This window comes from Dromiciops gliroides, chromosome 1 (assembly GCF_019393635.1).
Source record: "Dromiciops gliroides isolate mDroGli1 chromosome 1, mDroGli1.pri, whole genome shotgun sequence".
NCBI lineage: Eukaryota > Metazoa > Chordata > Mammalia > Microbiotheria > Microbiotheriidae > Dromiciops > Dromiciops gliroides.
This window is the reverse complement of record NC_057861.1, coordinates 633,044,743-633,072,337: the sequence shown is the minus strand read 5'-3', so window position 1 is coordinate 633,072,337 and position 27,595 is coordinate 633,044,743. Positions and strand designations below refer to the sequence as shown.

The window sequence follows — 27,595 nt, the reverse complement described above, 5'->3', positions numbered from 1 at the left end:
TCAGGGCCCAAAGGAAGAAGGAAACAGACTCTGGTGTCTGGGTGGGTGGGAGGATGGCAGTGGGGGCTGCTGCTGTTGACCCCAGGTTGGCAGCTGTAGGTGTCTCCGTGTGATTGATGGTAGTGGGGTAAGAGACAAATAGCCAGAATCAGGTATCTGTTTTTGTTTAAAATTTATTGTAATGGGGTCCGCAAAGGGAAGGGGTGAAGGGTGGGGAACATGCAGGGGACACAGGAACACGATGTCATGGCTAGGGCCACAATTTCTGTTGGGGAGAGGAGGGGAAAAAAGGGATAAAAAAAAAGACAGAGCTACAGTTGAGATGAGAGGGGATGGGGGAAATACTGCTGCTGCATTCCCCCCCTGGGAAGCACCTTTATTTTCTGGCACCCCCCAAAACTCTATCCTCTCATTCTGTCCTTTACTTACCCTACTCCCCTCTCCCAAGGTCCTGCCTCTTACTCTGCCTTCTCCCCAAAATGTTTTATTCCCTCGCTCGCCCAGTCTTCTTTATGACACATTCCAGAAGGATAAAATTAGGGCCAAGGACCCCAAACAAACCTCCACTTGTGACACTAAGTCCTTTATTGTTTGTCCCTCACCTCAGTCTCTTTCTAAATCTCTCCTCCCCACATCCAGGACAGAATCTTTGATTTTTCTTCTTTCTTCCTCTGCACTCTTATCCTGCCCCTCCCCCCCCATTTAAACAGCACCAACTCCCCAGGGATGGGCAGCAGACAGTAGGCAAATAGGGAACTGGAAAGGTGGGAAGGAAGAGGACCTTTAAGGGAAAAAGGTTCTTGAATCCCTGGGAGAGCATGGGAAGGGTGATGGAGAGGGCAATGAAACAGCTGGCATGTCCTCTGCCACCCCTGATATCAGTCTAGGGGGCCCCCAAATCATCAGAGGAACAATGGGGTTCATACGGGGAGAGGGGAGAGAGAAGAGAAACAAATGTTTAAAATCTAGTGAATTCCCCTAAGAAAACATTTCTTCACTCCTTCCTTCTGGTGGCTCCTTGGTTGGTGGGGGGGAAGGAACTGAGTTGGTGGGAAAGGGGTGGGAGAGGAGAGAGGGGACTGAGGCCTTTCCTCTATACCCCAACCCCCACCTCAGGGCTCACCAGGGCTGTGAGGGAAGTGGCTGAGAGCTCACAGGGACACCCTCTGCCCCAGAAAGGGAGCCCACAGCTGTGGGGGTAGCTGCTGCAACTGCTGCTGCTGCTGCCGCCGCCGCCGCTGCTGATGCTGCTGCTGCCATAGGACAAACCTCACCTGTACCTGCATCGAATAGGGAGGGGAAGAGAAGGGGAAAAGAGAGAGAAAGAGTTATTGTGGAACCTGTGGCAAGATCTTTCTCCCTGGTAGCTGCTTCCCCTCTCTGCCTGGGAAGCTGTTTCTTCTACCATTCCCTCCCCTGGGACACAGCCGTTGCACATTTCCTGCTTCCTCTCCAGAGGTTCAGGTTTTCTCTTTCCAGCCTGTCTTCTTTCCCTTGGAGACACTTCAAAAGTTCTCCTCAAAGGCCCTCCCTACCCCAAGTATCCTCCCTAGCCTATATTCCCTAGTAACCTATCCTGCCCTCGGGCCTTCCTAAATACCCCTATCCTACCCATGGGGTCCTCTGATCCCCTTCCACCCCTCAACCCCCCATGCCCCACCAGCCGTGCGCCGAGCCTTGCCTGGTGGGTGCAGGGGTTTCCCTCAGCAGGTGGGCTGCGGCGGTGGTGGCTGTGGCTGGGGGGCGTCTCCAGGGACAGGGGGTGCGGCCCCCCCGAGGTGGGTCTGCATGTGGCCAGCCAGCTGGGTGGGGGTCTTGCAGTGCACACTGCAGAGCTTGCACAGGAGCCGGTCGGGCCGGGGGGCCTGGAGCCCGTGGTCCTTCACCGCATGGACGCGCAGGTATGCCGCCGTAGTGAAGCCTACGGGGTGACCGGGATGGGGACAGGGACAGGGATCAGCTAAGTGGAGACCCCGGAGACGGGGATTTTCTCCTAGTTTGGGAACTCACTTCCCCAGTAATAGTTAGGTCAGCTATACCCAACAACCTGGGAAATATTTTTCTATTCAGGTTGTGGTCTTCTGCCCAGAGGTGGTATTATCTTTTCATTCCCCAAACTTAGAACTTTGTCTATTTGGCAAGATATTCCTTCCCAGAGATAGCTGTGACCTCTCTCTCCAGGACCCATAGAGCTGATTCTTCCCAACTGGCAAAACCCTCTCCAGAGGTGGCAGGAGATAGATAGAATAAATGCCCTGAGTAATTAGGAATCCTAAGTGAATGTATCCTTCCCCAGAGACGGCTGTGTCCCCCAACCCCCCCAAACCCTAAGGATTTGGTTCCCTGAGGAAACTTCATTTAAAGGAAGCTTGTTCTATTCAAGTATTCCTCCCCAGAGCTACCCATAATATCTCTCAGATGCAGGTTTTGCATCTGTTACTCCCCAACCCCCCATTCCAGTTAAGAGTTACTGTCACCCAAAGGGTTTAGTATTCTCTGCCTGGTGTGTCCTTCCACAAGTACTAGTTGTTGCATATTCTTCCCCAAACTCTGATGGGCCCATTATATCCAGTCAACTTGTTCTCAGTGGATTGTATCCCTCTTGCAGAAGAAGTTGTGTCCTCTGTTTCTCAACAATGAGGGAAACCAGTTCTCAATTTCCCATGAAGTTTTTGCTACTTGGCTACTTCTTTCCCAGAGGTAACTGAGTCTCAGCCACCTTTTCTGCACTAAGACTTAGAAGATGGGAGCTTCACTTCTCAGAAGTAAACTGCTTTCTCCCTTATAAATATGGTTCTGCTAACTTTAGGTCTTATTAAGCTTCTGTGTTTACCCAGATGTAGCTACACTCTTTTTATCCAAGGGGAACCTAACTGATCCTTTGAACCATACATCAGGAAACCATTCCCCTCTGCTACAGTCCTACCTTTGTGATGGAATTCAACAGTGTAGTGAGCCCTTTGCTATTTCTCCCCTAGTCCCTTCCAGTGTCTTCCCTCCCTACCTTTGTTGCAGAGTTCGCAGACGTGGTGAGGCCCCTGGCTGTGCACCTTCATGTGGTCAGAGATGTAGGCTGCGCTCAGCATCTTGCCACATACGTGGCATGGCACCTTTTCTTCATGCCTCACTGTATGTGCTCGAAGTCGGTCCTTGGTAGCAAATGCTGCTTCACATGTCTGGGATGGAGAAGTCAGAGGAGAAATTAAGAGTTGTTAGAGGGGAGGGGTATTGGGGATGGGGGAATAAAGTCAGAGCCCCAGAAATGTGGAGTATGGGATCTTAGAGCCATAGACAAATAGGAATGAAAAGATTAAGCCTTTAAGAAGGAATAAGAATTGAATTAAAGGCCAACTAGAAACAAGAATTCTGAGAGAATGAGATCTGAGAGGCTTGAGTCTAGATAGATAAAAAAGGGGTTTAAATAATGAAAAAAGTATCAGTACATCAAGGTCTCCATACCGCACATTTGAAGGGCCGTTCTGTTGAGTGCACCTGTCTGACGTGGCTGTTGAGGTGGTCTGGCCTGGGGGAATTTGTTAGGGGAAGGGGTTAGGCCTTTGGCCTTAAAGGTGGGGGTGACCCCACCTCCCCTACTCTGTACTGTGTTTCTTCCCATTAGAGAGTGCATTCTTTTTTGAAGTCCAGCAACTGTTATTTACCCAGAAATCCCTCCCCTCATGCAAGACTTCTCTTCCCTCTGTGAGGTCATCCCTTTTCTTGAGGTCTCCTTTAGGTGAGGCCTCTCCCTTTTGCCCTCATTATATTGACACTACCTTCTCTCCTCCCCCATCCTTGGAAGCAGCCTTTGCCTGATGGGCATCTCTCCCTCCCCCCCTTGTGGGTGGCCCATCCCTGTGCACACCGGGAAAAGCTCTTGCCACAGTGGGAGCAGTTGTAGGGCTTGTGCACAGCGCCGTCATGTGAGCGCACATGGTAGCTCATGCGGTCCTTGCGCTTGAAGCGCTGCTGACAGACAGGGCACTGGTACGGCTTCTCATCAGAGTGTGACAGCTTGTGCCGGTTCAGGTGGTAGACATCACGGAAGGCCTTTCCGCACATCTCACATGCGTGGTTCTTCCGGATCCGCTTCCCAGAGGCTGTGGTGGTTACCACGCCGCCTCCACCAACTCCAGCCCCTCCACCCCCAGCACCCCCTTCACCCCCACCCCCACCAGCTCCGCCCAGTGTTGCTGGCACACTCAGGAGACTCAGGGGCACCATGGTGGGCATCCTCATAGCACCTGGGCCAGCCCGCCCAGCCTTGGCACCCGTATGGATGGCTTCATGCCGTCGAAGATTATAGCCGTTCTTAAACTCCTTGGCACAGAGGGCACAGATATATGGCCCTTTGCTCTTTGATTTCTTCTCCAGAGCAGTAGCTACAGGAGCTACAACAGCTGTGGAGGTTGGGGCAGCAGCAGCTGTGGCAGTAGCAGCAGCAATTGTAGCTGGAGGTGCAGCTTCAGGAGCTGGTGCAGAGGTCGGAGGGGGTGGTGGAGGCGGTGCAGGGGGTTGCTTCAGGGCTGCTGTGTCCACTGTGGAAGCTGTGGCAGTGGCTGGGGGGGCAGCTGCAGCTGCGGCCGCTGCTGCGGCCGCTGCTGCCACAGCAGCAGATTCCTGGGCTGCAGCGAGGACAGGGAGGAGGTCAACCTGGAGGGGCTCAGCAGATGGGGCCTGAGGAGTCGGTGGGGGGGCTGGGGCAGCCTGAGAGGGAAAGAAGGGAGCGGAAAGACCGTGTGGGACAAAGGTGTCCCACTCCTCGATAATCTCCCAGAACCCCATATCCTGTGTACCCCCTCATCCCCCAACCTCCACCTGGTACTCAGAGTACTCACCTGGAATGGACTCTGGTTGCAGCCCTGGGATGCAAAGAACCGGGACTGAAGCTCAGCCCCAACCTGCAGGGGATTCTGGGCGTGACCCTGAGGTGGGGGAAAAGAGTTCATTAGATTGCCAACCCCCCTGGAATCCAATCCCAATACAGGGAATGGGGGGGCCAGGAGGGTGCAGGGGAAAACAGGAAACATGGCCTCCAGCCAGTAAGGTGTTAGGAAGAGAGGGCAGGAGTACTTGGGGTAACGACCCCTTAAAACAGCTTCTTGAGCTCCCTGGATTAAAAGTGTCATATAAACAATAAAACTGGAAAAAAGAGCGTAATCCTCATGAAAGTGCCCGTCCCCTTAATTGGGGGGAAAGGTCAGGTCCCCTCGGGGGGAGACGGCCCCGCAAATTGCCTCCAAAGTGGCCAAAAGGGCAATGTGCTCCGGAAGAAGGGAGAGCCAAGCCAGCCGAAGCCGGGTGGTGGTGGCAGGAAGCCCGGGGTTGTGGGGTCAGCCCCCCGACCCCCCTCAATGGCACACCACTCTCCTCACTGCAAGAGAACAATCGTTTTTGACCTGGGGAGGCCGCCTCCCCTCATTGTTGAGGGAGCGCGCCGGGCAGTGGGGGCTGGGGGCCAGTCACATCCACATCCCCTCCCAGAAGGCGAGAGGACCAACTGCCACCCCACCCGCTCGGAAGGCTGAGGCGGAGAGAGGCAACGCCCCCTAGGCGGGAGGGGGAAAAAGTCCCCTCAGGTGGGGAGCAAGAGCTGGTGCAGGAGCCGAGGGGGGGGCGGGGCCGAGGGGCAGGACCCGGGAAGGGAGCGGGAATGGAGGGCGAGACGACGCGGGAAGCGGCGCGAGGCGGCGGGCTGGGCGCCCGGTACGCTGCGGCGGTTGGAATCCCCGGGGTGGGTGGGGGGAGGGGGGAGCGCGAGGGAGAAGCCTCTGCCCCCGCCGCGCGCGCTCCCTCTCTGCGCCTCGGGGAGGGAGGGAGGGAAGGAGGGGGGCAGCTGCGCGCGCACCGGGCGCGCGGAGGGGGGGGTGGAACGGAAGGGAGGGAGGGGGGTGTAGGGAGGGAGATGGGGTGGGGGGGGAGGAGAAGGCGTGGGGGGGGTGGGGGGAGGGGGGGGTTGTTACCTGGAAGATGAAGCTGCTCCAGTTGCCTGGATCCATGGCGGAGGGAGGGAGGGAGGCGGCTCGCGCTCACCCCGGGGCGGGAGGAGGAGGTGGGGGGAGGGGGGACCAGAGGGAGGAGGAGGGCGGGCGGGAGGCGCGCGGGGCGGGAGGGATGGGAGGAGGAGGATGGGGGGGGGAGCGGAGCACACACTGCGCGCGGGGAGGGCGGGCGAGCGGGCGGGAGGGGGGCGCGAGGACACACACACGGAGTCTCGGGCAAGCGCGAGCGCGGGCGCGCGAGTCCAGGGGGGGAGGGGGAAGAGAGAGAGAGGGACTCGGGCGAGAGGGGGAGGGGGAGGGGAGGCACCCAGCTGCCCCAGCCTCCGTTAGCGCGAGACCCTCAAGACAAGCGCTGATTGGCCTAGGATGGTGCAGGTGGTGGGCACGCGGGGGATGGGGCGGCTCCCCCTCCCTCTACCGAGTCCCCCCCCTCCTTTCTCCGCCAGCGGCCGTTATTCCGCGCGCACGCGCATAATGTCTCTCCCTTGGCTGAACGAGGAGCTTGGGCGCGCGCGTATCGATGGGAGGGGCGGAGAAAACCCTAGGCACGCGCCTAACGGTCGTCGCCCTCCAGGCCTCACAAATGTATTTTGCCGTGTTTCGGCCACCGTCCCTCCCCCCAGGAGTTTATTTACAATTGTCGCTCTTCCCCTCCCCCTCTTTTCCCTAAAAGATGGCGGCTGTCAGCCCTCCCCGCTCATTTTACCGAGAGGGACTACATTACCCTGGAGAAAAGGGGGCGAATGTTAAATGATGTTGGAAAATAGATCATCGGTAATTAGCCCCCGCGCTAGTACACAGCGATGACATTCCCCCCTCTCCCCCAGCCGAGGGCAGAGGCGCAGACGGCGGGCTCCGGGAGCCCCCCATCCCCCAAGAATCAGGCAGAGGCGACTGGATAAAACGCTCTATTTACAAAACCCTCCCCCCACCCCCAAATAATACACGGACAGAATGCCGGGGCTCCTGGGCGGCCGGCGGCACTCAGGCGTCCCTCCGGGGCAAGGCGCTGAAGCACTCGGCGGCGAAACTCAAGATGTTGGCCTGGAAAAGGAGAGGGAAGGGAATTAGAGCCGCGATCGGCCCGGCCCTGCCCGCCCCGGCCCCCTCCCCCACCTCCGTACCTTCAGGAAGGTGGCCACCTGCTTGTCGGAGATGCCCTCCACCAGCCCCAGGTCCTCCACCTGCGGGGGAGAAAGGCGCATCACGCTGCCTTGGGGAAGGCTCGCCACCCGCCGCCCTCCTCCTCCTCCTCCTCCTCCTCCCGGGCCAGCCCCCGCCTCACCTCCGCAAAGGGGCCGTGCAGCTCCCGCCAGCCCACGATGAGCTGGGCTTTCTTCTCCCCAATGCGCTGCAGCCTGCGAAGCTCCTTGGCCGAGCCCGTGTTCAGCAAGCCCAGGATCTTCCTGCGGCTCTCGGCCAGGAGGTCTGGGGGCACCTGCAGCAGCGCCAGGGTGGTGCGGAGCCCCTCAGCCTGCTCCTCCTGCTGCCCGCGGAGCGGCTCGGGCTGTAGCCGGACGGAGAGAGAAGGCTATGAGGGGGATCTCCAGGGGCTCCCTGCGGGCTGCAGGTAGGCAGCCAGCACCACGTGGAGGGGCTGGCCAGCTCCAGTCTTCCCTTCCCCTCATCTCTATCCCGCTATTCTCTGGCACCCGGCTGATTACTGCCAGAACACACCCTATCCATTCCCACCCCAGACTCAGACCTATCCTCAATCAACCCATCCTTCAAGTACCACCCTCCATGAAACCTTTCTGAGCTGGCTGTTCTAGCCCACTCAGCTTTCCCCCTTCTCCGAGCTCCCATGGCACTTGAGAGGACCTCCCATTTGGCAATTATTTCCGTGCCACCTCCTGACATCTCTTTTATCTGAGGCCTCATCTAGTGTTTAATTTTTCATGTGTTTATATTTTTCACCCCCCACTAACTAGCTATAAATTCCTAGAGTTGGGGACTAACTCATATCCTCAGAAGCTCCATAAATGTTGAATGATAATGGTTTGCTAAATAAGGTGTTTTGGCTTCTCATTTTCCCCCTCCCCACAACCTCCACCTTACAGGCCCAAGCATCCAAGCCTTCAGGTTGTCTTACCTTTCTCTTCCGGTTTTCTTTCTGCAGGACCTGGGTCTTGCTTTGGGATGTTGTCTGCTCCTGAACTAAAGGTGGGGATTGGAGACAATAATGGTGTCAAAGCAGTCACCAATCTCCCCTTTAGTTTCCTTTGCCCCATCTAGAACTTCCAGTCCCCCACCCCTTTCCCCTTTCCCCTTTCCTTACTTAGCTGAAAGGGTACAACCCTATTCAGGGGTTTGATGTTGGGTACTGTTTGGGAGGGAAAGGGACAGGGTGGGGCCAGGGAGCCATTCTCTTCCTCCAATTCCTTGTGCCTCTGACTCAGTCTGTTGGCCTCCAGCTCTTTATACTTTTCCTTCAGCCTCTGTGGGAATAAGTGAAAGAAAAGGGTGATCTAGTCAGTATCAAACACCTGAGGGCCTAACCTAGATTTGTTTCCCAAGGGTCTAGAATAGGATGTCTCAAGAAGAGATAAGACCAAAAGATCCTGGTTGGAGGGTGGGGAAATGGAGTCTGAGTTAAATGAAGTCTAGAATGAGGGAGCTAGCAAGAAGGTAGGAAGGAAACACATGACAGAGGTGAGGAAAACATCAACCCAGCTTTGAATTGTCTCCAGTCTGTACCTGAATCTCTGAGTCCTTTTCTTTCAAAGCCTTTTCTAAAGCTGTCCGCTCTCTTCTTGGTGTACTCAAGATTGAAGTTCCTTGGCTCCCTCGGGCGTCTAGAATTCGATCCAGGTTTAGCAGGCGCTCTTGCACAGCTGGTTCTAGAGTGTTTAGTTGTTTCAGGGGGCTAAGAAGATAAATAAATTCACTTCTACCTTCCTTCTCCTTCATCATGTAACAACTAACTACCTCCCATAGCTCACTTCCCCATCTTCCCACAATTCAGTAGGTACAACAACTTCTAGTGTCAAAGGTACTAGATTGGGACTCTGAAGACTGTAGTTTGAATCCTGACTGCCACAAAAAGGTAACCTCAAGCCCCAGACAAAACATGTTGTGCCACAATGAATGGCACAAACACTATAGGAATTAAGGCATGGGTAGGATTATAAAAAGCTGGGATGGTTAGGGACAGTTTTGTGATTGTAGGACTTGATGCTTGGAAAGAGCAGTACAAAGGCCCTGTGAAGCAATGCATCAAGTAAGCCACCCTGAGCAGAAATTCCAGCTAAGTCATTTGGACCTTAAGTTGTTGACAATAGGGGTTACATTGAGGTTTTGTTTTGTTTTTTAAGTGGGAAAGCAATGTGGGGTTTTAGAAAGAACTCGCTTGGGAAAACAAGGAAAAATAGCATCTTACATTACTACTGGGATAGCAAGTTTTTGCTTTGTCACATGTCCTTAATTCCTCATGGGCAGGGACTACTTATTACTTTTTGTCTAGTTTTACAATGCCTAGGCCAGAGATTCTGTACCCAGTTCATGCTCATTCAGCACTGGGGACTGACTGACAGCTCCTTCATCCTCAGTACAACAGGGCTGGTCTTAGATAGGAAGCCCTTAGGACTATTTGAGCCCAGTGCTCTAGTACAATCCACTGACCTTAAGTATTTGGTAAAAAGGCTAGCTAAAGGGTCAACTGGTGCTTACAACAGCAATCAAAGGTTGCAGGGCAGTTCAAAGCAAGGCATTTTAGGGAATTAGGGTCAGGTCCAGTGCTGCTTGCTACTAGAAGTGAGAACAGCACTTCAACCAAAAGCTCTAGCACTTAACTACATGACTTCTGATATGTCACTACACTTTCTAGGAGCCTCAGTTTCCTCATTTATAAAATGGGAATAATACCATCTGCCCTGTCTACTTCATTGGATTGTAATAAGGATCACATAAAAAAATATGTAAAGTACTTTAAGAAAGCTTTATTAACTTTACCTTTACTAACTACTCTTACATTTCGAGGGTGGGCTGATAAGCCTCATGAGGCCAAGACTAGAATTTAGAGTGTCTCTGAATAGTCTTACTATCCAGGAAGAGACATTAAGTTAACTGGGCTATGGTTATTTTTTCTCTCCATTTTGTCAGAGGAAATTAAACATGCCCTTTTCTACTTTATATGTACCCCCCCACCCCAACTTGATGTTCTCTGAATTCTTCCCCTATTTCAGTACTTCATGCATTAGGGTTAAATGTTTCCTCTGCAAAGTCACATTGTTGTAGAAGGCTTTGCTGTGTAGGTAAGTCATGGAAAAAGTTGTTGGACTTGGTATCTCTAACTGCAAACCTGGATAGAACTTGTGCCCAGACCAATTTCTGAATGTTACTATTAATGCCTGCATACCATGGCAGGGTAGGACAGGGATAAAGAGAGTTGGGTAATGTTCTCAAATTCCTGTTTGGTGGGAGAAAATGCAGATAACCACAACACTGCATACACATGTCCTCTGATTGTTTTGCATTGCCTTAAGAATTAGTAATATGGGATAGAGCACTGGCCCTGGAATCAGGAGGACCTGCGTTCAAATTCAGCCTCAGACACTTAACACTTACTAGCTGTGTGACCCTGGGCAAGTTACTTAACCCCAATTGCCTCACTTTAAAAAACAAAATTAGTAATATGTCTGCTTGTATATGCACCAATTCTAATTGTACTGTTCTTCTTTAGGAAGAAACTTGCCCTGAACACATCACAGCTGTCTAGGTGGGAAAAAGGATATTTGACAGAGGACCAAACAGATGTCTCATCCCTTCTGTCTCACCTGCGTTTGGGACAGCTAGGTGGGGGTTCTGGGCTACTTGTCCCATCCTCCAATTCGTCCTGGCTTCTGACCCTCTTTGCTTCTGGAGGGTCCAGCGATTCCTTTTGGGCCAACTTCACTGGGATAGAAGTTACATGATGAAAAGAATATCACATCCAGTTATCTCTTTGCTTCCAGCAGCCTCAGCCAGACTACAGATATCACAATACTTGATCCTTAAGGTCTCAGGCTCTTCCCTCCCTTTCCTTCCTTCTCCTGTTCCTACCATACCTCTCTCACCCAGAGGTTGAAAACTCTTATGGGTGAATGGCCGGTTAATCACTTCTTTGGATCTGGAGGCGAAGTTGAGTGATGTGACTGTATCGAGGTAGAAGCGCCTCTCTGGAGCAATATTAGCAATGAGCACACTGTGGGCTGATCCTCCAAGGGAGTCCTAGGGAAGATAGAGAAAGTGAGTCAGGACCTAGATACCCTATCTTCAACTGTGGTCTGCCCCATTCTCAAAGGTACAGCTGCCAGCAATTTATTGTCCCCTCCCATGGCCATTCTCAATCCTCAGGTTGGGATAGTGGAAAGAGCACTGGTTTGGGAGTTAAAAGACTTGGGTTCTACTCTTGGTTTTACTATTTATATGCTTTGTGACCTTGGACAAGTTACCTAATCTCTGAGCTTAATTTTCTTCACCTATAAAATCGGGATGCCATTTGTCCGGCCTATCTTAAGAGTTACTGTGAGCTTCAGAGAAAGAATGTAAAACTATAAAGCGCTATGAAAAGAGAAGGGATTGTAAAAGAATAGAGAACCTTTGTCCCTCAGGAAGAAATCAGAGCAAATCCTTTATACATCTTTAGAATGGGAATCCCAGGGACCCTTGTGTCCAAGAGCAACCTGACCTGCAGCAGTCGGGTGAGCTTGCTGTCTCTGTAGGGAACACGAGGCAGACCCTGGTTCAATGCATCGACCACTTTGCCCAGTACAAAGAGGGAGGCATTGATGGCTCCACTCTCCTTCAGCCGCAAGCCCTGGTTCCCTGTACGTCGATTGTCCTCTGAACCAGCCAGGTCAATCAGATAGAGCTTCCCCTCTCGCTGCCGGAATGGGGCCATTCGCTCCCGCTGTTCCACCTGTGTATGAGTAATGCAATTACTGAGTGAATGCAAGTTCAGAGGTCCAGCTTTGGGTGACCTTTTTCCTGTGCTGTCTCTACCTCTTTTTAAAGTTTTTAAATTTTTTTTTTTGCATGGGGCAATGGGGGTTAAGTGACTTGCCCAGGGTCACACAGCTAGTAAGTGTCAAGTGTCTGAGGCTGGCTTTGAACTCAGGTCCTCCTGAATCCAGGGCCAGTGTTTTATGCACTGCACCACCTAGCTGCCCCTCTGTCTCTGCCTCTTACCACCCATCTAAAACCCAGATGGATCCTCTGACTCCCAACATGATAGCAACACTATTTGAACCTCCCTCTTCACAAACCCACTTTGACCAGGAGCACAGCATGGCTTCGAGAGGAGCGCTGGTTGAGCCGAGTGGCTCCCACAGTCCGGTTTCTGCTGGCTGGCAGGAAGTGTTGCTCAAAGTCAGTGAAGGAAGCAATGGGTTTTTGGGTGAGCCCAGGGATCAGAATGTTCCCCCACCGATCTTCTCTGATCACTAGGTCCCCTGAAGCTGGGGCAAGCAGGTCCAACACCTGAGAAACAGAAACAAGGCAGAACCCTTTATATGTGTCATCCTGTCCTTCTAGAGCAGGGCCTCACTACCATCCTAACCCACTTTCTTTGAATGAGATCTTAAGTTTCCCATTCAACCATTCTTTTTCTTCACTCAAGAGACCCTTCTTGACTTTTCCTACCTGTCCCAAAGGTTTAGGCCTCAAAATTCCTGCTCTCATCTCTCCTGACTGAGGAGAAGCCTCACCTTCTCTTGGTAGATTTCCAAATAAGACATGTAGACAGTAATGGCCCAGGGTCGCCCTTCAGCACCCTCCTCCCAGGTTAGCTGCAAGAGGTCTTTGAGGGCCCGAGGGATAATTCCAGGCTGCTCTGGGCTGCCTAGCATTGTGTATGTCTTCCCTGTAGGAAAAAGACAAGAGGAAATAGTACAATTACTGGCTCTAAGACAGCCTCATTATCTCTTCTTGCCCTCTGCACAAAGCCCCAGACCCATTCCACTCTTCCCCAACCTGCGCCTGTTGGACCATAGGCAAGCACACTGGCATTCTGTCCATTCATCAAGTGGCGAAGGATGGGCTGGACAAAGCCAGCATAGATGTCCTGCTGGGTGCTTGTTTCCCCATAAAAGGCATCAAACCTATAACCAGAAAAATGGGAGTCAGACAAGCCAGTTAAGACTATAGAAGGAGAAGGGCATAGTACCTAGAGCACCAAGATGCGATATGGTAGCAGTGACGTGTGCGCGTGCACGCACACACACACACACACACACACACACACACACACACACACACACACAAATGATGCTAATGTGAGTGTCCTAGGGATTCTGAAGCAGCAAGATAATGAAGGGGGCCCAGGGCCATTACTGGTATTTGAGCGTCTCCTGACTGTTTCTCCCGTTGGCAATTTCCAAAGAGCAGCTGTCCAGGCCCCGGACACAGGAACTCTCACTGGTGCTGCCAGTCTCTTCCACAAAGGGCCTAAGCCTCACAGCCACACGTACTCTTGCCACAGCGGGGCGTCGGCTGATTCTGCCTTTGCTCAGGTGGCTACGTGTAGCACCTGAAGAAGAGAAGATGGAACATTAGGATACTGGGACTTAATGCTCTCTCCCAACACTTGTGTTTTGATGTTTGGCTGAGTTACCTTTGGGCCTATCCTTTTAACTATAAAATTAGAGGGCTCACCCTATGTGATCTCCAAGACTTCTCCCTGTTCTGACATATAAGCAAAGATGTGGGGTTTAGAGAGTACAAGATGCTCTGGGGGAACAGTCAGTAGAGGAGACCAGTTTGCAGAATAAGGTACATATAGAGGCACTATGGGAGATAAAGTGGGAAAAGTATGTTAGGATGAAAAACAACCTAGTTTTCAGTAGCCTGGGGAGGCAGAATACAGAGGATCTATTTGCTGATTGTATATGAAGAGTGCTAGAGAGGGAAGACTCAAAGTTGATGTTGAGCTTTCAAGCCTGAGTAACTAGAAAGATGTTAGTAACTGCAACAGAGAGAATCAGAAAGGTATGCTGAGTTTAGTTTTACATATGATGAAATTGAGAAGCCAGTGGGATATGCAGATGAACATGTCCAGCAGGCAGTTGAAGATATTCATCTAGGACTCAGGAGAGAGGTCAGAACAGGAAATATAGATTTGGGAATTGTATTGAAAGGAAGCAGTGGCTGAAGAATAAAACAGTTCAATTTCACATAGGATCCCCTTTTCTTTATACATTGAAGTGTTTATCTTTGCTGTTAAACTTCATGATAATAAAGGGGGAAATATAATTTACATCTTACAGACAAGGAAATAGATCATGGGGTAATCTGACAATGACTTGCTAACTTATATAGTTAGTATTCAGCAGTCATGATAATACATCACAAGGATCATACGCTATGACCAGGTGGTCATACACTATTTATACCAGGGATGCAGGGCTGGTTCAGTATTAGGAAAGCTATCAGCATAATTGACCATATCAATAACAAAACCAACAGAAATCATATGATTATCTCAATAGATGCAGAAAATCTTTGACAAAAATGCAGCAACCATTCCTATTAAAAACACTAGAGAGAGGGGCAGCTAGGTGGCGCAGTGGATAGAGCACCGGCCCTGGAGTCAGGAGTACCTGAGTTCAAATTTGACCTCAGATACTTAACACTTACTAGCTGTGTGACCTTGGGCAAGTCACTTAACCCCAACTGCCTCACTAAAAAAATATATATATATTAAAAAAAAACACTAGAGAGAATAGGAATAAAAAGAGCTTTCTTTAAAGTGATAAGTAATATTTATCTAAAATCATCAACAAATATTATCTATAATGGAGATAAGCTAGAAGCCTGCCCAATACAAGCAGGGAAGCAAGGATGCCCATTATCACCTCTATTATTTAATATTGTACTAGAAATGTTAGCTAAAGCAATAAGAAAAAGAAATTAAAAGAATCAGAATTGGCAATGAGGAAACAAAAATATCACTTTTGCAGATTGTACTTAGAAAATCCTAGAGAATCAACTAAAAAACCACTTGAAATTATTAACAACTTTAGTAAAGTTGCATAATACAAAATAAACCCACATAAATCACCAGCATTTCTATATATTACCAACAAAGTTCAGTAGCAACATATTAGGAGAAATTCCATTTAAAATAACTATAGCCAATAGAGAATACTTGGGAGTATATCTGCCAAGACAAACCCAGGAACTATATGAACACAACTATAAAACACTTCTCACATAAAGTCAGATCTAAACATTTGGAAAAATATTAGTTGCCAATGGGTAGGCCAAGCCAATGTAATAAAAATGACAAGCCTACCTAAATTAATTTATTTATTTGGTGTCATACCAAACTATCAGAAATTATTATATAAATCTAGAAAAAATAAAATTCATCTGGAAGAACAAAAACTAAAGGATATCAAGGGAATCAACGAAAAAATGTGAAGGTGGTCTAGTTGTACCAGATCTCAAACTGTATTATAAAGTAATTATCAAAACCATCTGGTACTGGCTAAGAAATAAAGTGGTGGATTAGTGGAATAGAATAGGTATGAATTACACTACAGTAAATGACTATAGTATTCTTGTACATGATAACCCAAAGATCCAAACTTTTGGAACAAAAACTGCTGGGAAAACTGGAAAACAGCAGAAACTAGGTATAAACTAACATCTCACAGTGTATATTAAAATAAGGTCAAAATGGGTACACAATTTATGCATAAAGGGTGATGCCATAAGCAGATTAAGAAAGCATGAAATGGGGGTGGCTAGGTGGCGCAGTGGATAAAGCACCAGCCCTGGATTCAGGAGTACCTGAGTTCAAATCTGGCCTCAGACACTTGACACTTACTAGCTGTGTGACCCTGGGCAAGTCACTTAACTCCCATTGCCCCGCAAAAAAAAAAAAAAGAAAGAAAGCATGAAATAGTTTATCTGTCAGAGTTATGGACAGGGAAAGAATTTAGGACCAAAGAAGATACAGAGAGCAATACAAAATGTAAATCAGATAATTTTGAGTATATAAAATTAAAAAACTTTTGCACAAACAAAACCAATGTAACCAAAAGTATAAGGAAAGCAGAAAACTGGGAAAGAATTTTTGCAACAAGTATCACTGATAAAGGCCTCATTTCTCAAACATAGAGAACTGAGTCAAATTTATAAAAATACAAGTCATCTCCAATAGAGAAATGGTTAAAGGATCTGAACAGGGAGTTTTTTGACAAATAAATCAAAGCTATCTATAGTAATGAAAAAATGCTCACTAAAAGTCACTACAGACCAGAGAAATACAAATTAAAACAACTTTTAGATATCACCTCACACCTATCAGAATGGCAAATATAACAAAAAATGAAAATGTTGGATATTGGAGGGGATATGGGAAAACTGGGACAATAATCCATTGTTGGTGGAGTTGTGAACTGGTCCAACCATTCAGGAGAGCAATTTGGAACTATGCCCAAAGGGCTATCAAACTGCAATCCAGTAATACCACTGCTAGGTTTTTATCACCAAAAAGAGAAAAAGACCTATTTGTACAAAAATATTTAGAGCAGCTCTTTTGGTGGTAGCTAAAAACTGGAAATCAAAGGAATACCCATCAATTGGGGAATGGCTAAACAAGCTGTGGTACATGACTGTAATGGAATATTATTACATGATTGTAATGGAATGTTATAAGACATGACAAACAGGATAATTTCAAAAAGGCCTGGAAAGAATTATATGAACTGATATATAGTGAAGTGAACAGAACCAGGAGAATGTTGTGCACAGTGGCAGCAATATTGTTTGATGAAGAACTGTGAATGATTTAGCTATTCTCAGCAATACAATGATTCAAGACAATCCCAAAGGACTAATGATGAAGCATACTATTCACCTCCAAAGAAAGAACTGATATTGACTGAACACAGACTGAAGCATGGTATTTTTCACTTTCTTTCATTTTTTCTTTTATTAGAATCTTTTTTATCATAAAAGTATTTTATTATTTTCCAGTTGCATGTAAAGATAGTTTTCAACATTTATTTTCATAAGATTTTTAGTTCCAAATTTTTCTCCCTCCCTCCCTTCCCTTCCCAAGACAGCAAGCAATCTGATATAGGTTATATATGTACAATCACATTACACATATTTCTGCATTAGTCATATTGTGAAAGAAGAAACAGAACAAAAGGGAAAAACTTCAAAAAAGAAAAAAAAACATGGCTAAAAAGTAGAAACAGTATGGTTCAATCTGCATTCAGAATTCACAGTTCTTTTTTCTGGATTTGGAGAACATTTTCCATCATGAATTCTTTGGAACTGTCTTAGATCACTGTATTGCTGAGAAGAGCCAAGTCTATCACAGTTGATCATCATTCAATGTTGCTGTTACTGTGTACAATGCTCTCCTGGTTCTGCTCACTTCATTCAGCATCAGTCCACTTAAGTCTTTCCAGGATTTTAGAATCTTATAAAAAAATGACCAACATGGTAATGTTTTATATAATTGCACATGTATAACCTATACCTGATTGCTTGCCACCTCAGGGAGTGGTGAGGGAATGATGGAGGGGTAGAATTTGGAACTCAAAACTTTAAATAAAAATGTTTATTAAAATTAAAAAGGGGGGGCAGCTAGATGGCGCAGTGGATAGAGCACCGGCCCTGGAGTCAGGAGTACCTGAGTTCAAATCCGGCCTCAGACACTTAACACTTACTAGCTGTGTGACCCTGGGCAAGTCACTTAACCCCAATTGCCTCACTAAAAAAAACAAAAACAAAAAACAAAAAACAAAATTAAAAAGGGTGGGGGACTCTAGCTATGGAGTCAGAAGAGCTGGGTCTGCTGGTTCTGATACTTACAGTGGCTATCTGCAAGTTGCTTCACTGTTCTGCAGCATCTAAATCCAGTGTTCTTTTCGATACTTATCTCCTTTCCTAGAAATGATACTGTATCATTTCTAAGCCACTTTCCAGATCTGATATTCTATTTTTTCCTCCATTTAAAAACTGATTTAATGTTATAGTCATTTCTTGATATACTGTTCCCTCACTGAATTTTCTTATAATGTAGAAAAAACAGCATAAGCCACCAACAAGATAATCAAGTTTGACAACATGCCATATATTCCATACCCACAACCACCCACCTCTCTACAAAAAGGAAATATGTGTTCTAACATTGTAATCCAAAGCTCATTCCAGTTTTAAGATTCTGAATATGAAAATATAAAAATTGGAATCCCTATTGATGACTAAGTAAAATCAGAAATGCTTTCTCCCCAGTGAGTAACAACTTTTAAGTAATAAAACAAGAAACATTACAACAGTTAGATAATAGAGGTGAGGGCTAACAAGAGAAACATAACGATTACTTGTACCCTCTAGTCTTCAAGTGTATAATAAAAAGGGTCTATGTACACATTTACGGATGATAAATACTTAACACTATCTTCCTAACAGCAGAATTACTAATATATGCAGTCAGTGCCCTTGACAAATATTCCTACAGGTATAACATCACATATTTCTGACTCCAGCTGAAGTGGTTTACAATATATTTATATGGAATTTTGCAATGAAAAACACACTCTCATGTTTATCATCCTATTAGATCTTCATTAGAATCTTGCAAGTATTGTTTTATATATGAGAGAAAAGACCATATTTGGACTTTTCTCAGAGCCCTAAAGATAGCAAGTTTAGTTTCAAGCCCTACAGCTTTGCTGCCTGAACTTCCCAGTAGGGGGTCACCCAGCACACAAAGCTCTGACAAGCCAAGGCCCCTGGGACTTATGTCGCAGCAGGGCCTGTATTTTATGGGAATCAAGTTAAGCTGGGAGTTCACCTTGAGGCGCCCCAGGTGATTCCCACGTGACCCTGATGTTCAAATCCCGATTTAAGTTTTGTTTCTTGAAGAGTTTTGTATGTTTATGTGTGTCAACACATCACTATTTTAGTTGAGGAATGGACATTTTTGCCCAGAATAAGGTTAAGGACTGGCATCTTATTTTATACAATTTGATTGGCTGATTGGTACCACCTGATTAGTTCTTAGCACTGTGATTGGTGCCAATCCTACAAGGCTAAACTGCAAAACAATAAGGGTGGAGTATTATTCTTTAATTTCCAAAATTGTTCAGTAAGTAATCAAGGAGTTCCTAGGGAACACCTGAATTTTGTAATAGATTAATGAAGGGAATCCCCTGGGTCTATGTTTGGAAAGTAAGGTTTAAGTAATATATATTGGCTTAACTACCATTTTGCTAGTTCAAATGCTTTAAGTAAATGGAAGTGTCAGAGCAGATTAATAAAGAAACAAGACTGTGCTGTTTTAAAAGGGATTTATATTAAAGGGAAAGAAAGTTTAAGTATGTAGGAATAAGAGTGAAGAGCAGAAAAAAAAGTTGCAATCTGTTTGTACTAACAGTGTGAACAGAAGATTTAAAAGCAAACAGTTTGGAGATTTTTTTTTTGGTGAGGCAATTGGGGTTAAGTGACTTGCCCAGGGTCACACAGCTAGTAAGTGTCAAGTGTCAGAGGCTGGACTCAGGTCCTCCTGAATCCAGGGCTGGTGCTTTATCCATTGTACCACCTAGCTGCCCCCAATTTGGAGATTTTGAGGAAAAAAATGTGATGAGCTTACTGTCACTTTAAAAATTGATTTGCAAGGGCAGCTAGGTGGTGTAGTGGATAGAACACCGGCCCTGGAGTCAGGAGGATCTGAGTTCAAACCCAGCCTCAAACACTTGCCACTTACTAGCTGTGTGACCCTGGGCAAGTCACTTAGCCCAGCAAAAAAAAAAAAAAAATCAGTTTACAGTTATCTGGAGGCAGGTTTGGGAACCAAGCCAGTGCAAAATCTCTAGGTGGAAAAAAAAAAGTTTCTACTTTTGAACAGAACGACTTAATCCTTTCTTGGCTCACAAAGTGAGAAAAGGTCTATATGAGTAAAAAAAAAAAAGAGTAATTGAGTTTGATTGGAAGATCTAATTGGATATTTGTGGAGTCTTGCAAACTAAAGTCAAGTACTGGTATTTTAAAAGTAACTTTTAAATTGTGCATGTTAATTTGTTATCGACTATTTTAGTTGCTTTGTTTCTTCTCTGATACAAAGAGGAAAGTGCTGGAAGAATTTTGGAGATGAAGAGGAAAGCTGATAAATTATTGTATGGGAAAAGACACAGAAAAAGACTCCTCTTACTTAATGTGTAAACTTGCCAGAAAAGAGCTTGCTATGGGTTGTAAAATTCCTAAACAATAAAATGTCTTACTGAGAATTTATGTTTGCTTATTATAAGGAAGTAATCTTTAATGATCAATCTTTCCCCAGGATACGTTTAAACGTGATAAAATATTTTGGGATTGTAATTTGATATTGTTTTGAGTTTTGAATTCTGGTATAGTTGTCTGGTGGATCATTAAGTCAGTAATCTACTCCTTCAGAGAATGCCACAAGTAACGTGAAGGGAAGGTGCTGTTACAGATAGAGTTATCTGGGAAAAGGCTGAGAGGATGATCTTGGTCTCACTTAAGCAGATTTCTATAATCAGAGCAAGCAGTCAGTAGAAAATATGAGCACAGTGCAATGATATAACAACAAAAATTCAAGAGAAATAGCTATGTGAAGTCTTATGTGATTTTTGTGAGATGCAACTTGGTATTCCAAGGGGGATGGGACTTGGAAACTGGCTCCTTATATTGAAAGATGGGTAAACAAAACTAGGGATAAAGACCTGATCTGGCTGAAAATTGTTAGGTTATTTTATCAGCCTATCTGACTTTGTGTTATAATATTTTGGAGTACTCTAATTTGAAACATAAAAAAATGAGAGCATTTTAAAAGGCCTGATAAAATCTCTTATTCTAATAAGGCTAAGTTAATTGGGTATTTCCTTTTTGGTTTAGAAGAAACTGAAATTCCTCCCCACGGCAAAGACATTTGGATGAGAGAAGGGTGGAGTTAACTTTCCACCAACTTAATCTTGACAAATTCCAATTTTAAAGATTTTTTTTTTGCTTTAAGGATTGAATAACAGAAATATTTGTTATTTTTAAAGTAATCTCATTAAGGTTTGGTGAATATTCTTTTTTATTTTCTGGATAAATTTTAAGCTGTTTCTCAAAAGACAGGTATTTTCAGGATATATTATGTACATGTTCAATTAACATTTGTGTGATGTTCAAAGGTCTGCTATCTTATTTGTAAGCTTATTTGTTGCAATGACAATTTGATATTGATAACAGTTATGTCCAAACTACTGTGATTTCTGAGGCTTTATTAATTGAGGGACAAGCTTTTTCTGGGAACCTGAATATTCTGTTTCATTCTTAGGTTTGGGGTATATATTTCTATCATCAGGGTAGACAAAGTGGAAGGTTGTTATTGCAATATTGAATTAACTGGTTATTAAAATACTAAAGCATCTAAATTACTGTAATAAGCTGTGAAAGATCTTGCTGTTTTGATCTGAATTATTGGTATTAATAGTTAAATTAGTGCCCAAACCTGTCATTTATATAAGATGTTAGTAGACAATAGTAATTTAAGAACTGTCTTATATCACCTTAATGAGAAATATGAGTTTACCTCTGATTGTTACTTTATTTGGAATTAGTGTGTGTAGAAACACATGCAGACTAGCTGAGTCATCTCAAAGATTTTCCCATTGTTTAAAGGAATTCTGAGGGCAGTATCCTATGTTTATGCCTAAATGGCTGATAGCTGCTATTATGTGAAACATTTTCTAGTCTGTTCTCTGTATACGATTATTTACACTTACTTCAACTCTTGTTTGTTATTAAGCATCTCAGAGCAAATCCATTTGTGTAATGTTAACTTAAGGATGAAAAGCATCTATTTAACATAAGTACAAGTATGGTTAATGCCTGCTACCTAGGATATATGATCCTTGAGAAGTGAATTCATTTGAAGTAATAATTGTTGGAGTTTGCTATTTGAGATATTATGGGACCATTAACTGTTACACTTCTGAGTTTGACTCCAGGTATGATCATCGAGCAATATTCCTGAGCCGCTGAGTTATGGTGCCACAACCCTGAGAGGTTTTACATGCATGAATCACAGGTGGTGGAATTGTCATGGGAAAGGCTGGGAGAATGACTTTGGCAAGGGCTGAAGTAGGATTCTCCCGACTTAATTTCCCCAATATGAAGCACATCCCACCTAGCTGACTTTGAGCCTGACTAAATACACTTGGCTGTCTGTAGAACTTCTGCACATGAAGCTCCCTGAGAGCTTGGTCCCCCTTCTTTCATGGCAAATCCCTATAATCATGTCATTTGATCAGCACGAACACAATATTGGCTCTTCATCCCTTAGGTTAATACTGTAATATGTAAGTGAGATGTAGATATGAGATTCAAATTATTTAACCTAGAAATTCTAGTCCTTTTTAATATTCTAAATAGCTAGAGTATTTGAGTAAGAGAATTTTAATGCAACCAATTTTCTTAGAGGGGATGACTTATAGAATGTTTTGTTACACTTAAGGAAAGGTCAATTCCATTTGAGTTTATAACATAATATGGAAATAACACCTGTCTATAGAGCATGTTTGGTGGTACAAACATGGTTTATTATGGACAACTTATTTGACATGCATTGTTTTGAAATTAATTACCTGGGTGTCATCCTAAATCCTTTACTACAAGTGAATATGTATGTAATTTGGAAAGATTTAAGAGTTCTGCCTTCTGTGGTATTTTGAAACATTTAGGTTATATGGCTTGTATGTATCAAGTTAGTGGTAACTCTTTGGCCTGTTATTAATAATGTTTGTTAGATACAGAGTTAGATAAAGCTGTAAACAGCATGGGGCACTCATGTTATAAATTCTTTAAGGTTCAGGTAAACTATGGGACCTTGATATTGTTAATAAGATCGGAACCATAAGATTTGAGGTAGTTTTTACCACATGGACTAGTTATTGGAGAAGTAGAATTTGAGAGACTATACCAATTTGTACTGAGATCTGTTTTTCAAGAGATTTTAACAGGAACAGCTGAGGAGTCTCTACAAGTATTTTGAAACCAGAGAAGTAAATCTACTGAAGATTTGCCCTGGAGACTAGACATCTTCCAGACTGTCCCAAGAAAAGGAGTTCCAGAGACCAGACAACTATACAGGACATCTGAGATCCAAGATGAAATTGCTAATTGAATGGGCAATGGGAGTGCATTACTGAAATTACAAAGAGACTTGATATTAGCTAATGCTGTTAACCATGCTTGGTAATTATTGACATTTGTTCCTTGTGTTATATCTGGGAGTTATTACCATAAACACAATAATGATAGAATTTTCCAAGGCACAAAACCAGTCTTGAAAGGACACTTTTGGATTTGTGGTCAAACTGCTCCCAGAGAACTGGACAGGTATATGCTATATTGGGTTAATTCGGCCCCAATTTTTCCTCCTGAAAGATACCCATGGGACAGGATTAGGTATTCAGTTGTATGAAGAGCTAGGAAGATAGAAAAGGAGTACAGATACAGGACTTATCATAGGGAATGCTAATGGATGGGGAGATGAATGGCCCCCACAGAGATAATTCAGGTTTATGGGCCAGCTACCTGGGCACAAGATGGGAGTTGGGGTTATTGAATCTCAACCCATATTCTGAATAGGTTCATGAGACTGTAAACCATGTTACAGATAGTAACCAATCAGACTGCCATGGCTTTGGAACTATTAGCAGATTAAGTCACTCAGATGAAGGAAGGTGTTAAGGGCTAAAATTCTAGCTAGTCTGTCTAAAATATTTAATGAGTGGTCGCCAATAAATTATAAGCTTTAGCAAGAGTTAGACTTTTAAGCATTTATTAAGGAGAATAAGAATTTGGTAAAGAGAGAGAGAAAGGTCTAGATTCCTATCTATTAAAGGGAGAGCGCATTTCTAGCTCCCTTCTCCGCCAGAGTCCAGAGGAAAGAGAGCCAGACCGAGCGCCAGTCTCTTCCTTCCTCCTCCCACTAGTCTGCGTCACTTCCTCCCCGCCAAAGAAAAGACTCCTGGTCTTGCCCTCAAAGACCTTCGCTTCATGGGCAGAACTCTTCTACAGTAAGTATCCAGCAGGTGGCGTCATTCCAATCGTTACAAAGGTATGTTATAGCATAGGTTGGTCCTAGACTATGTGTGGGAAACTGAATTTAAGCACTTGTTGTCTAAAACTGTTGATAATGGTGTAGTGAGAAAATAGCCACTAATATGAGAAAAATGGTGCATGTGCCAATACAGAAGTAGAACTCCATTTGGAATAATGGGTGACTATCATGGCTCACTGAGGAGTTGGTGGAAACAAATTGTTTTCTTTGTACTCTATTCTGTGCCATTTCTGAATTGATATTAATTTCATGTCTAATCCCATGTTTTATGAATTTAATTACTAGGGCAGTAGAAGGAATGCAAGTGACTACTGTACCAAAAGCAAATATTAGGGACTTGAGAGGAGTCCAGATTATGGTACTAAGAAAATCCAACAACAAAGAAGAAAAATATGACATCATGTAGACAAAGGAACTATGTCATGAAATGCTACAGAAATTGGAAGGTACTATAGAAATTAGTGAGAAAAGCAGCATTATTAACAAATAAAAGAAGGATTGAGAGAAATTGGATAGGTATATAGAAGAGAAATATATAGGTATACAGGTATATAGAAATAGAATCTCCCACCAGAAAAATGCCGTTATCTCAGAAAATGAGACAGGGAGGGAGGGAGGGAGTCTGGGTAAGAAAGGATTGTAGAGGGCAGCTAGGTGGCACAGTGGATAAAGCACTGGCCCTGGATTCAGGAGTTCCTGAGTTCAAATCTGACCTTAGACACTTGAAACTTACTGGCTGTGTGACCCTGGGCAAGTCACTTAACCCCCATTGCCCCACAAAAACAAAACAAAACAAAAAAAAAATACAACAACAAGAAAGGATTGCAGAAAGGGGACCTCAAGGCTAAAAGACAGTCTTGCAGGTGCCTAAAAGTAGATATAGAAAAGAATTTCAAAGCCAGTAGTTAGCTAGTCCAAGTGTGCCAAAGGTTAATGCTAGTTTGTACTGCACTTGCTTAATTAGTTTATGCATATTAACTGCCAACACCCCAAAGGTGAAGACTGCTAATGGGAGGAGGCATATGTTAAGTGGAAATATGTTGAAGCATACACCTCTTAGTCCTCAACCAATGAAGCGAAGAGAGGAGGGACCTTTGCAATAAGATTAGGGAAAAGAGTAGTTTGCTGTGGCAAAACTCACCACCCTTCTATAATGTGTGCCCATTCTTGCAAGAATGTAATAAAGCCTTCATATATTCACCAAAAGGGAAAGCCCATTATTTTTTAAAATTTTTTATTTTTTTAGTGAGGCAATTGGGGTTAAGTGACTTGCCCAGGGTCACACAGCTACTAAGTGTTAAGTGTCTGAGGTCGGATTTGAACTCAGGTACTCCTGACTCCAGGGCCGGTGCTCTATCCACTGCGCCACCTAGCTGCCCCCAGCCCATTATTTTTTATTTCTGACACTACTTTCTATTGTTTTCTTCTTTGAGCCAATGTTGTTTCACTTTCTTTGTAGAAGGATAAATCCCTAATTTTCTAAAGGAAAAAATATGCAGATCTTAGTTAATTTCTCTGCCAGGAACAAAGAATCCCAGATGTCACTATCTGTGTTTGACAAGTCACTTAAACCTCTCTGAGCCTCAGATCCTCATCTCTAAAATGAATGGGACTGCTTTAGATGGTTTCTAAATCCCCTTCAGTTTATTCTATCACGATGTGATGCTAAGAGTAATCCTCTAAAATGTTACATCTATGAAAATTTAAAACCCCGATAAATGGGCTATTTTGTTTTGTGCATAAAGGTAATATAAATTACCTGATCATCACTAGTTTTCATTCAGTTATTGCTAGTAGCCTTCCCTGTACTGTTCATCTTCAATTTAGCCTGAATATATCTTGTTTGTACATAGTTGTTTTCATGTGGTCATCCCTATTAGACAGTGAGCTCTTTAAGAGTTGCCTTTCTTTGTATTCCTGGCACTTGGCACGGTGCTTAACAGTGCTTCCTGACTGACAGGTTCCTGGTTGGTCACAGCGTCCCGTCTTGCTCCACTACCTCCGCCCCGCGCCCCCCGCCCCCGTCTCTCCCACATCAGTTCTCCTTTTAGTCTCTGCTCTAAACTGATTCCCAACTTCTTAAGGCCGCTTTTCTTTGGGGGGTGGGGGGAACGGAGGGGTCCTCCTTCAGGTCTCAGACCCCGAGGAGAGGCATCAACAACCCATTCCCCACTTCTCCTTCCCCCTGCCCTTTCTTCTCTGTGCCTCGACCCCAACCAAACATCTTCCAGTCTTCACCCTTCTTCCTCCCCACCCGAGACGAAAGAGGGAAAGGAAAAGATCCGGGGACGGCGGAAGGAACGTACACCGCGCCTCTCCCTGCGCCTGCGCCTGCACCGCGGGATCGACCCCACCTCTCCTCTCCCCATCCCTCAGTCCATCCGCCAGCCCGGGAACTCTCGAGAGGCAAACCTCTGCTGAGGCAGCGAGGGCCTTCCCCGGACCGCAGCTGCCCCGAGTGCCCCTACCTGTAGCAGCAGCCGCTACCGCCATCTCTCAGGCTTCCGCTCCGCCGTTATCACCACTCCGCCCCCCCCCACCCAACCCAACTCCTTTTCCACAGAGCTGATCCCTCCCTGCGTTCGAATTCCCCGGCGGCTCCGCCTCCTCCGGTCCTTTTCACCAATAGTGAGCGTCGTACTGGTTGAGGCACCGGAAGGGGTGGGGTCGCCCCCAGCAGCCTCTGGGCAGAAATTCATTTGGCTTGGCCCAGTTTTTGGCGTTGGGGGAGGAGTTCGTCCTATCGCTCCTCGAGTCTAGTCTCCGGGCAAGTGCCTGGGGGGTGGGCTGCTGGGCCCGGTGAAGGCCGGACCGTCGCGACTGTCCTGGCTGTCCGCCCCTGACGCTTGCTCTTCCGGCAGCTGGGCCAGCTACGGCCCCCAGGTTGTGTTCTGTGCTTGCCCTCCCCTCGCTCAGGGGTCATTTCCGTGTAAACGACTCCCAGATCTGTTTATCCAGTCCCGACCTCCAGCTGCCTTCTAGACCTCTGAAACTGGGTGTCCCGCGGACTTCTCAATTTCAGCAAACCTCCCACGCCCACCCCTCCCCTCTTCCTAACGTTCCCATTAATATCGAAAGCATAACGTCTATCTTCCCAGTCTTCCTCGACTCCTTGTCAAGTCCTGTGGTTTCTGTCTTTGCAACTTAACACCTCTCGTGTCCAGCTCTTTCTCTCTTTCGACCCTGTAACCACCACCCCCCACCCCCCCAGCAGACCCTGAGCATCTCACGCCTGGACTTTTGCAACATCCTTGCTGGTTGTTCTCCCTGCCTCAAGTCTCTCCTTACTCCAGTCCATCCTCCACGCAGCTGTCAAAGCGATCTTCCTAAAGTACAAGTCTGGCCATGTCACCTTCTCTACCGCCTTTTCAGTCAGCTCCGGTGGTCTTCTGTCACCTCCAGGATCAAATATAAGATACTCTTTAGCATTTCAAAGCCCCTCATAACCAGCCTCCCCCTACTGTTTCAGTCTTATTAAACTTTACTCTCTCCCCCTTCCTCTGCATACTCAAAAATCAAGTGA

At 45.7% G+C, this 27,595-nt stretch overlaps 2 protein-coding genes across 10 annotated transcripts; both read right to left on the bottom strand.

Moving 5' to 3' along the window:
* Positions 1-161: 161 nt before the first annotated feature.
* MAZ (MYC associated zinc finger protein) lies at positions 162-6,093 on the bottom strand. Of its 4 annotated transcripts, none has more exons than XM_043989372.1 (6): positions 5,961-6,093; positions 4,836-4,922; positions 3,863-4,704; positions 3,460-3,523; positions 3,005-3,176; positions 162-1,280 (listed from the first exon to the last, which is right to left on the bottom strand). In XM_043989372.1, exons 1-6 carry the CDS (start codon positions 5,994-5,996, stop codon positions 1,120-1,122), a joined length of 1,362 nt encoding a protein of 453 aa, XP_043845307.1. In that variant the 5' UTR covers positions 5,997-6,093; the 3' UTR covers positions 162-1,119. The 4 variants fall into 4 exon arrangements, with proteins under 4 accessions (XP_043845307.1, XP_043845298.1, XP_043845317.1 ...); XM_043989356.1 differs by lacking the exon at positions 5,961-6,093 and adding an exon at positions 1,682-1,921 and having other exon boundaries at positions 1,153-1,280; positions 4,836-5,712; XM_043989363.1 differs by lacking the exon at positions 5,961-6,093 and having other exon boundaries at positions 4,836-5,708.
* KIF22 (kinesin family member 22) lies at positions 4,662-27,595 on the bottom strand. Of its 6 annotated transcripts, XR_006355039.1 has the most exons (16): positions 26,541-27,256; positions 13,311-13,506; positions 12,951-13,078; positions 12,686-12,840; positions 12,249-12,458; positions 11,668-11,898; positions 11,045-11,207; positions 10,775-10,892; positions 8,697-8,865; positions 8,278-8,437; positions 8,092-8,156; positions 7,285-7,506; positions 7,124-7,183; positions 6,951-7,043; positions 4,836-4,922; positions 4,662-4,704 (listed from the first exon to the last, which is right to left on the bottom strand). XR_006355039.1 is itself a non-coding variant. In XM_043989321.1 (14 exons), exons 1-14 carry the CDS (start codon positions 27,319-27,321, stop codon positions 6,984-6,986), a joined length of 1,956 nt encoding a protein of 651 aa, XP_043845256.1. In that variant the 5' UTR covers positions 27,322-27,595; the 3' UTR covers positions 6,902-6,983. The 6 variants fall into 6 exon arrangements, 4 of the variants coding, with proteins under 4 accessions (XP_043845256.1, XP_043845266.1, XP_043845278.1 ...); XM_043989321.1 differs by lacking the exons at positions 4,662-4,704; positions 4,836-4,922; positions 26,541-27,256 and adding an exon at positions 27,303-27,595 and having other exon boundaries at positions 6,902-7,043; XM_043989331.1 differs by lacking the exons at positions 4,662-4,704; positions 4,836-4,922; positions 26,541-27,256 and adding an exon at positions 27,361-27,595 and having other exon boundaries at positions 6,902-7,043.